This window comes from Bufo bufo, chromosome 9 (assembly GCF_905171765.1).
Source record: "Bufo bufo chromosome 9, aBufBuf1.1, whole genome shotgun sequence".
Classification (NCBI taxonomy): domain Eukaryota; kingdom Metazoa; phylum Chordata; class Amphibia; order Anura; family Bufonidae; genus Bufo; species Bufo bufo.
In genome coordinates, this window is record NC_053397.1 from 56,147,715 (window position 1) to 56,159,197 (window position 11,483).

Consider the following 11,483-nt stretch of genomic DNA (forward strand, 5'->3'; position numbering starts at 1 on the left):
AAAGAAATTCCACGACACATCCAGGGCGTAAAATTCAAATGTAGGCTTTATTCACCAGACAGCGACGTTTCGGTCCGCTTGCTGGGACCTTTGCTTGAGAAAGGTCCCAGCAAGCGGACCGAAACGTCACTGTCTGGGGAATAAAGCCTACATTTGAATTTTACGCCCTGGATGTGTCGTGGAATTTCTTTATTTGTTAGATAGATAGATAGATAGATAGATAGATAGATAGATAGATAGATAGATAGATAGATAAATAGATAGAATAGATAGATAGATAGATAGATAGATAGATAGATAGATAGATAGATAGATAGATAGATAGATAGATAGATAGATAGATAGAATAGATAGATAATAGATAGATAGATAGATAGATAGATAGATAGATAGATAGATAGATAGATAGATAGATAGATAATAGATAGATATGAGATAGATAGATAGAATAGATAGAGATAGATAGATAGATAGATAGATAGATAGATAGATAGATAGAATAGATAGAGATAGATAGATAGATAGATAGATAGATAGATAATAGATAGATATGAGATAGATAGATAGAATAGATAGAGATAGATAGATAGATAGATAGATAGATAGATAGATAATAGATAGATAGATAGATATGAGATAGATAGATAGATAGATAGATAGATAGATAGATAGAATAGATAGATAGATAGATAGATAGATAGATAGATAGATAGATAGATAGATAGATAGATAGATAGATAATAGATAGATATGAGATAGATAGATAGATAGAATAGATAGAGATAGATAGATAGATAGATAGATAGATAGATAGATAGATAATAGATAGATAGATAGATAGATAAATAGAATAGATAGATATAGATAGATAGATAGAATAGATAGATAAATAGATAGATAGATAGATAGATAGATAGATAGATAGATAGAATAGATAGATATAGATAGATAGATAGATAGATAGATAGATAGAGATAAATGATATTGTTGCTAGCCTGCTGATGATTAGAACTTTGGACGATGTAATGTATTGATGTGTGTTTACCTAAAATCATTCAATTCTGTATAATATCTTATTTACAGGGTAAAAGTTTTAATTTTTCCCCCCTTGTTTCCTCTCTTCATAGTCAGAGAAAAATAACAATTATAGAGCGAAAAATAATTATGAGATGACCATTTTAGTAGTAGTAGTAGTAAGAAAAGTATTAGTACCAGCAGCAGCAGTACTAGTACTCCTCCCTGGTCGACCACTGATTATAGGATTGTGTCTATTTTCCATCTACTTTGTGTTACATTTATATAAAGCGACCGATTTACAAGAACATACACGATCCCTTTATGTTTCAGTTGATGAAGTCACAGCTCTAGTCATCCCACCACTTCCAGGGCTCAGTACCCACCTCCTATTTGCGACAAATTCATGCACTGGTTGTTTTCAGCAGACAATGCATTACACTGACTGCAAGAATGAATCTTTTGCGAAAAATCATTACATCGGGTTCATTTGCAATATGCATAAGACAGGGCTCTGACGATGAAATCCTCATTGTAGTTTGCTCAAGGAATTACTCAAAAGCAGCAGAGACTCTAAAGCTACAAAAGGCAAGTTCTCTGTGACCACTAGCGCCACCCTGTGGTGAAAAGCGCGGTTTAAACTTACAAGACATCAACTGTCATAAACGAGCAAAATATTTAAGCAAAGCTAAAATCCAAAACTAATTAACTGAAAAACCACCATATACACTGTAGTAGGTTTTACTGCTTTTTTATATTCATTGCATATTTAAGATATTTGCATAAACAAAGTATGAATGACAGAACTAGGCATTCCTGCCACTAATATGGGCTCCACAGTGGCGCATTCTTTCTATTTCTTTACTGAGTCTGCAGATATGGGGCGATTTGTTCACATCTTAATATGTACAGTTATTTCTCATCCATAAAATAATGCACTTACATTTACGCATTAAACTTACCATATAGCTAACCTGCTAGAAGACAGGGAAATACTATACATACATATAGTGTTAATAGTAATAGCAATAATGAGCATAATAATGACATCCTACCATTTTTTATGCTCTTATAATCATTAGCAGATATACAGTATACTGGGATAACATGACTCAAATGCAAACCATAATATTCATCCATATCCTGCGGCAGAGAAGTCCACTTTTTATTGTATTTACTTTTTCTATACATTTATTATTTTTAGGGTTTTTTGTTAACTGTCATCTAATAAGATGTTTGTATCTCCAGCTCTGTGTACCCATTAAATGTAATAGTGTTTTTTTCCCCCCTTCTTATTCGTCTTCTTCTTAATAAGCCTTTTTCATAGCAGTCCGAAAATAAGACTTCTCTAAATGTCATATGGGGAGAGATTACGCCTTCACAAACATTAATTACAATATATTGACAGAGCAGGATGGCAGTTTGTTATGTGAGCAGATGCAGATTAGCAGATCCTGGCATCAACATTAATGTTGACAAGGAACATAAGCAGACACACTATCCTACTAATTATATGGACATGATATACATATAATGTGTGATCTTTCTTTCTTTTTTTCTTTCTTTCTCTTTCTTTCTTTCTTTCTTTCTTTCCTTCTTTTTCTATCTATTGTTTATCTATCTATCTATCTATCTATCTATCTCTATATATGATCTATCTATCTAATTCTTTGTGTAGCTATCTCTTTCTCTATTTATCTATCTTATCAATTAATTATCTATCTATCTATATCCTATCCATCTTCCTATTTCTCTATTTCTCTATCTTTCTATCTCTATATATGCATCTATATCTATCAATTAATTATTATCTTTATATATCCTATCCATTTACCTATTTTATATCTATTCCTCTAATATCTATCTATCTATCTATCCATCTGCCATTTATGATGTAGCAGGGATGAATTTGTCTTTTTAACTTTTCAGGCTGCTTTGTAGGTGCATGGTGTTGTCTTCTGCAGTCCTATGTAAAACTACAAATGTCAGACAGTGGAAACAAATGTGAAGCTCACTCTGAGATGATCATACTTATGTGCATGTAGTTATGCAGCACTTTATAATGAAGCCACAAGCTGAGCTGAATAATTTATCACAACCTTGGTGCTATGGATTTGTAGGTGCCCATGTTACAGATGCCAGACACTGGCTCTATCAGGATGGAACTCTCCTCCTTGGCATGTTACTGCCAGTGTCAGGATGAATGCGCTTTATAGCATATACCAGTCGTGTATTCTGCCTGCACCGCACACAGGGCATCAGGGCACAGGCAGGAGAAACGTTCCTAGACCTGGGACATATAGACTATGAAGGGTCAGGGCTGGGCAGTATGTGCCCCCTTCTATCCCTCTGCTGAGAGCCAGCAATGATTTTATGGCTGACCTTTCACTACAAATTTGTAGCAGGGTCCATGTGCTCTCAGGTAACCGTTGCGAATCTTTATCTGTGTGAACGAGTTCTCAGCAGATAATCCTAAAATCTATCCTAAAAAAATTGTCATAGTTTATATTACAAGGTTGCTCTGCACCCAATGAACCAAGTGCACCTATAGGTGTGAACAGTTAACACAACTTAAGAAATCATCACTTATATAAAACTCTAAAATTATAGATAGATAGATAGATAGATAGATAGATAGATAGATAGATAGATAGATAGATAGATAGATAGATAGGTCCATAGAACCTCAGGTATACTAGTCATAGACCCAAATTTATTTTATGCATTTTTTTTTTTTAAATCTACGAATTTACTAAGTTTTGATGCTTACAGCAGCATCGATGACTTAATTTATCGATTTATTTATTTTTTTATCTATAGTTATCTCTAAATAATTTAGCAATTTTCGCTGCATTTCTGCCCTAAACCACCTACAGTGATATCAGAATGAACGGCGCCCAATGATGAATTCAGCGCCACTACACTGACAAATTCATCCCTGCTATTCCGGTCTATAGCCCAAACCCTAAACTGAACCGGTACAGTCACCCTACAGGAAGAACAGTTTCCCCAGAAGTGTTTTGTTTCGCATCGATTCCTAAAAATGGAAATTTCAAATCAAATGTAACTTGAAATCATTCATTAGCACCTTATAATGACTCTGCTAATTAGGTTGAACACGGTACTTAGTCAGGAGTAATATGGAGTCTCATCATAGACGCCCCCCTTCCTTCCATCCCCCTCCTTCCTTCAGTCCTCTGACATTTTACACCAGACAGGTTGGAGCTGTCCTGGAGAAATGAACACAACTTGATGCTGTGCAGTATCAGCACCATCATTTCACAGTCCCAATGGGTCCATGATATCTATTCCTGTTACTACTGCTTAATTACTCAGTGCACCATATGCAAATATGCAAATTAGCAAATCTGACTAACACTATATATATATATATATATATATATATATATATATATATATATATATAAATCAACAAAGGACAATGAAGTGGAACCATCACTGTATTTACAAATATTCGAATATTTACAAATATTGAGTAGAAATTGTAACAATTGTAACAAGCACTTGAATAGACAGGTTGTATGAGCACAGACCAGGAACAGGGTGAGAGGGGGACATAAAATCACTTACTCGCTCACAAGTCCAGTGTTCTGAGGTCTTGCATTTCTTTGCAGACACTACCTTACTACTGTACAGCTCTTTAGTGTTGTGCATTGTTCTTGCAGTTATGCTATTATTCAGAATGAACCTGTCATCCTCCTAGTTTTGTTTCTTCTCTTCCACCTTTTTTTTCCCCTCTGCATTTATTTGTTTCTTATTTATTGAATTGACTGTGCTTTAGATTAGAGGAAGCGACCCAGGAGATACATGGTACAAGAAAAAAAAAAAAGAAAAAAAGAGCATCCTAGTCCATAGCCCTGGTGCATGCACAGTGCAAGCCTCCTACCCCCCTCACCATTGGCTGCCTTGCTCCCAACGTCAGGTCTCTCCCACCAAGGCGACCAATACTGGAGGATGGAGAAGGAGGGCTGAGTGCCTGGTCCTGGGGGGTGACGTCATGGGAGGGAGTCTCTGCAGCCCAACAGGAGAAGGATTACAAGGAAAGGAGCTGCAGTAGTCAGGAGTCATCTATAGCCACTGTCTGAGAGCAACCTCAACTTTCAAAGAAAGTTCTCCAACAACTAGAGCCTAGGCACCCGAAGCCCTGCAGAGCTCATCCTCAGCTTCACAAGAGCCATTAACATGAAATATAGCCTGGCAGGGCACAGCACTGGCACATGACACTAGATAAACGTATGTACTGCCACCAATAACACGTGCGCTCGTGTCTCTGCTCCACTACATCAACCATTCGACACTACTTCATCCATTTGCCTCTGTTTTTATTTTAGTTTTTTAGTGTTTTTTTTCCTATTGGGTTGTTTCGCAGTCCTTTGAAAAAGAATTGCTTTTTGGTCGATTGCTCCAAGAGGATTGTTATGAAGACTTGGTCTTGAAGGGCAAGCACCATGGAAGGATCCAGTTTTGGGATAGACACGATATTGTCCAATGCTGGTTCTGGCAGCCCTGGCCTGTTGAATGGAGACTTTAGCCGGGATGGCAGAGATTTTAGGAACCAGGGTCCTCTCTCTCCTGGTTCGGAAATAGACACTGTTGGGAGTTCTCCTTCATCTCCTATTTCAGTTACAATGGAGGCGGCAGATCAGCACCGGCTGGTGGACAGCGCACACCTCCATCACCTCCACCACAGTCACCAGCAGGCACCCCCACAGCAGCAGCAGTCACCCCCACAGCAGGCAGCTCAGCTGGCCACTGCCCCCAGGACTTCCACCTCTTCCTTCTTAATTAAAGACATTTTGGGAGACAGCAAACCCCTAGCTGCCTGTGCCCCTTACAGCACCAGTGTGTCCTCCCCTCATCATACTCCCAAGCATGAGGGCAATGTGGCTTCAGAAAGTTTTCGACCCAAACTAGAACATGAGATGCAAGATGGCAAGAGCAAAGGAGAAAAACTACGAGATGACCTGCATTCAGATATGAAAGGGCATGGTGAGTGTCAAAAACTTCCTTGTATACTTTGATTAGTTATTACCTCTTTTTAATTTTAATTATACATTTTATTATACTAATCTAATAGGTAGACCCAAAATCTTTTTAATTATTTTATCTATACATTTTATGCTTATCTAATAGGTAGACCCAACATTTTTGAAATTATTTTAATGATACATTTTATATTCATGTAATAGATAGACTCAAATTATTTTTAATTATTTTAATTATACATTTATATTTATGTAATAGGTAGACTCAAAATATATGTTTTCTAGGCTATTATTATACTTCATCCACTGATTAACTATATATATATTATTTTGTTACTTCTAGATTTGAATCGAGCTGCATTTATATTATTGTTTTATAGTCTGTTTCTATGAAGTGTATTATTTTGAATAGTAGAAAATTAATTGCCAAAATAATACAAAGGACTGAAATGATTTACCAAGTAGTTAAAACTCTATAAACGCCTGGTATTTGCTTTCTGTCCAAAATATTAATTTCTTTAGCTGATACCAAAGCAATAACGTTTTAATTTACACATAATCCCTTGTTAAATACGCGCATGATTATTGCAAAGTGCTGTGTTAATTAAAAAATCTCGCTTTTCTATTCAATGCATTTTTTTTTTAGCAATTGTCAACTGACATCAATTAATTTCCAGCGGCTAAATAAAATATGGGGAAAAAATCCCGCCAAAGAACCATTATCTGTTAGTTAATATCAATATCATAGAATTAATTTAAGCGTTCCTTTTGGTATAGCCATTTTTTTCTCGTGCATTAATGATCAAAACCAGATGTACAGTGTGGCCTGCCGATTTTTTTTGTGTGTAAACCATCCTCCCCAGTGGGTCAATTAGAGAGATTATTGTTCTTCCTGCAGGGAAGATAAAAAAAAAAACGCAGGAGAAGAAAAAACTGGTACAAACAGAGATGGTTTTTGACATATCGATTTTTCTTCAAAGTTCAGAAAAAAAATATAAAAAAAATCTGGTGAATAATACCTGGTCCTGTTATGGTTCTCACCTGGCATTAATGCATTAATTAAAGAAATAAAATAAAATAAATATATAGTACTAATATTATTATGTAGGAAGCATAAGGATAATTTGCAAAAAAAGAATATATTGATAATTGTGTGAATAAAAACATAACAAGACATTTATTAATATCAAGCAATAATTATGTGCAAACACAATAATGATGATAAGAACAATATTTAGTGATAGTAATAATATTAGCAACAACAATACCAATAATAGAAATTAAAATATTAATACTATTAATACTACACCTACTACCGCTACTAATAATAATGTGCAATTTTGAATCTATCTACAGTATCTATCTACCAATTATCTATCTATCTAGTTATCTATCTATCTATCTATCTATCTATCTATCTATCTATCTATCATTAATCTACAGTATCTATATATCTATCATTTATCTTCAGTATCTATCTATGTATCTATCTATCTATCCACCCATCCCATATCTATCTTTCATCTGTCTCTGTCTATCTGTATGTCTACCTTTTATCTATCTATCTATCTATCTATCTATCTATCTATCTATCTATCTATTATCTGTCTCTGTCTGCCCGTTTATTTGTATGTCTGTCCGATCTATCTATCTATCTATCTATCTATCTATCTATCTATCTATCTATCTATCTATCTATCTATCTATCTATTCATGCTCTGTCTTGTGCATAGGTATCATTATATTACCTATATCCATAGGTACAAAGGAAGAAGGAGACAGAGAAATTTCAAGCAGCCGGGACAGTCCTCCTGTCAGATCCAAGAAGCCCAGGAAGGCGAGGACGGCCTTTTCAGATCACCAGCTCAATCAGCTAGAGAGGAGCTTCGAGAGGCAGAAGTATCTGAGTGTACAAGACCGAATGGACCTGGCAGCAGCACTGAACCTCACAGACACCCAAGTCAAGACCTGGTACCAGAACCGAAGGTGAGGATAGAGCAATGGGCACAAAACACAATGGAGAGCAAATCTGTGCAATAAATACATTTTGGAAATGATGCTGGATATCATGGGTGCAGGAGTCCTCCTGGATGTCTGTCCTACTAGCAGACCCTTTGAAGAACTATATGTGTGCCCAATAAAATGACCAGAGAGAGAACTGAGACAATTGTGTAAGGTTCAAGAAGGAAAACCAGTAAAAGGGTGAAAAGATCCCCATCCCCTTCATAAAGCCCCCTTCATAGGTCTCTGATCATGATTTGGGTTATGCCCATAAGAGTTATGATATTCAGCTATGCAAATCTAACGACCGATCCAACAATATTTTTTTATTTTATTATTTTTTTTATTCCTTCCTATTCAAGGGGCCACATTTGTGTTTCTGTATCCCAGGGTATTTTAGGAGTCTCATCCACATGGTGGGAAAACCCCCAAAGTGCCCATAACGAGATAAATATGGCTAATTAATAGCTTTAAAGGCAGGAAAAAAATGCAACTAACATATACATGAATAAATAATGTGTAAATCTTCATTACAAAATTAGGGACAGATTACTCTCCCTGTGTCCCAGGAATACACTACCAAGAATTCCCATTGCAGTCTAATTACTCAGCGATGCAGGATTCGTGCAGACTCAATTAGAAATTGTTATTTATTTATTTTTTCAACAAACCCATTCGGATGGTATTATTTTAATAAAACGAATGTATATTACATGAAGGTCCCTCATCCCCGTTGTCCACACTCATCTTGTAGCAACAAATGAATTTCAATTCTATTTTCCATAATTTTCTGTCTCATTACAGACGGTTTCAGCCACCCTAATTCTGTCGGAAAAAATTAGTGTCATTTGTATGCAATGTAAGATAATATGTCAGGGGCTTGTTTATTACTGTATACCCCCACTACTCTCCTCTACCAGCTCCATAGGCTCTCAGCTACACTGGTTTGGCAGAGAGAGAGAGAGAGAGAAAAAATAAACGAGTCACAATATTGCTCTCCAGTCCTCAAGTCTCAAGTAGGAAAATGTAGTTATAGTCTGATATTAACTCATTAGCATCATTGTGCATCCCTTGAGACATCAGTGGTCTGCAGTCTCCCAAGAGTACTTGAAGCCTTGGGTATCCTTCACTTCCATGTGAGGGAAGAGAGGATGGTATTTCTATATAGGCACAGTACATAATACAATAATCCCATAATATTGTAGTAGTATAGTAAAAAAAAAAAAAAAAGTTTAAATATAAAGACTTCACAGTAAAATAACCCAATAAAAATATTTTGTAGTAGTATGGTATAATAGTTGTAATATAAAGCTGCATATTAAATACTGTAGTAGTGTAGTAAAACAACAAATACTCCTGTAGCAAACACTTAATCCAATAATAATAATCCTATAGTAGTGTAGTAAAACAATAAATACTCCATAGTACAATAATCCAATAATAATCTTGTAGTAAGGGATTGTAGTATAAAGGCTCCATAGCAAAGTAATTCATTAATAATTATATGAGTATTGTAAAACAATAAACAAGCCATAATCCGATAATCCATTAACAATCCTGTAGTAAACGACTGTAGTATTAAGGCTCCATAGCAAAGTAATTCATTATTAGTTCTATAAGTATATAATTAAACAGCACAGACTCCTTAGTACTATAATCTAATAATTGTAGAGTAAATTATTTTAATATGAAGACTCAGTAACACATAATCAATGAGAGAAGTATAAAACAATAAAGATGCCATAGAATAATAATATTAATAATAATAATAATAATATTAATAATAATAATAATAACAATAAACTTGTAGTAGTGTAGTGAAGCAATAAATACTCCATAGTACAATAATCCAATAATAATGTTATAGTAGTGTAGTGAGACAATAAATACTCCACAGTACAATAATCTACTAATAATACTCTTATAGTAGTGTAGTGTAGTGTAGTGAAACAATAATGACTCCACAGTACAATAAACTAATAATAATCCAGTAATATAAAGACTCCATAGCACAGTAATTCATTAGTGATTCTCTACTCGTATAATACATCTGTAGTGTACAATAATCTGATCATACAGGGCTAGCAGAGAATACGGTGAACCAAAACATAAAAGTAACATAATGTGTAATATCTTAATAATACTCCGCTATAGAACAATATACATAGTACTATATTAATAGTGGTAGTAGTTCATTAGAAACAGTCACAAATATTAATTGCAGACGATCCATACGACAAAAGTCCAGCGCTGATCACACCACAGAGGATAGCAGTGTTACAATGTGCAGATAGTCCACTCCTTGTTATAACAATAGGACTGGAAATAGTAATAAAGTAATAAAGCCTACACTACAGAGAAGTAAAGTATCAGTATCAGTATACTATTAGCGCAATATGAAGAGTTGCACTATATATATATATATATATATATATATATATATATATATTAATCCAGAACTATTATTTTATGTGATGATAGTAACCGTACTGGTAGTAGTCCCACCATCCACATCCTCACATGGTGGGCTCTCCCTGGGCTATTGTATGCCCAGTGTGCCCACCCTTTGCCTTCTGAATGATTGTTTGCTTCTACTGTAACTTGCAAGTGATGATGAGGATGAGCCACACAAAGCTTCCAAAGCTCCACAATTCTCGACAGGGGCTAAAGACTGAGCTCTGGATAGTCTTGAGTCTTTACTTAAAGTGAATCCACCCCAGCTGGGGTCTTGTGAGGGGACCTGGTGCTCCTGTCTAGACCTCAGCCGACGTATCATGTTTTACAGAGTAGTGTTTTTCACTCTTTTATATACTGAATGTTGATTTTTATTATATTTTTTATTTCTCTATAGGACAAAGTGGAAGAGGCAGACAGCAGTGGGTCTGGAGCTCCTGGCTGAGGCTGGCAATTACTCTGCTCTTCAGAGGATGTTCCCTTCTCCTTATTTCTATCACCCAAGCCTACTGAGCAGTATGGACAGCACCACAGCAGCCGCAGCAGCTGCAGCCATGTACAGCAGCATGTACAGGACTCCCCCTGCCCCCCACCCTCAGTTACAGAGACCCTTAGTCCCCAGGGTTCTCATCCATGGCCTAGGTCCTGGGGGGCAACCAGCTCTTAACCCTTTGGGTAACCCCATCCCAGGCACCCCCCACAATCGGTGAAATACAGACTCTTTTTTTTAAAGTTTTTTACTATCTACAGCACTATCACAACCCACAAGGACAAAACTAAAGGAGGTCATCAGAAAAATAGGGACACGTGGGAGGCAACTGACGGGCACCCCCATGTAAAGGCTCAGCCATCAAGCACCTAATACAGTGTGAACTGTACCTATATAGAGCAGAATCCTATAATGAAGCTAGAGGACTAAGGACTAAATATATATATATATATATATGAAAGGAGAAGATAAAGAAGAAGAAGAGAAGGAAACTGCGCCCACTGCAAAGAATGAAGGCG

General features: G+C 35.9%; 1 protein-coding gene across 1 annotated transcript; it reads left to right on the forward strand.

Moving 5' to 3' along the window:
• The first annotated feature begins 5,483 nt into the window (after window positions 1-5,483).
• BARHL2 (BarH like homeobox 2) lies at window positions 5,484-11,185 on the forward strand. Its single transcript, XM_040408405.1, has 3 exons — window positions 5,484-6,024; window positions 7,781-8,006; window positions 10,873-11,185. Exons 1-3 carry the CDS (start codon window positions 5,484-5,486, stop codon window positions 11,183-11,185), a joined length of 1,080 nt encoding a protein of 359 aa, XP_040264339.1.
• The last annotated feature ends 298 nt before the right edge of the window (window positions 11,186-11,483 follow it).

Excerpts from the sequence above, each read along its gene's own strand:
- BARHL2 (XM_040408405.1), top strand. The coding sequence starts at position 5,484 with ATGGAAGGATCCAGTTTTGGGATAGACACGATATTGTCCAATGCTGGT. Across the intron at positions 6,025-7,780 it reads TTCAGATATGAAAGGGCATG|GTACAAAGGAAGAAGGAGAC; the intron begins GTGAGTGTCAAA and ends CTATATCCATAG. Across the intron at positions 8,007-10,872 it reads ACCTGGTACCAGAACCGAAG|GACAAAGTGGAAGAGGCAGA; the intron begins GTGAGGATAGAG and ends ATTTCTCTATAG.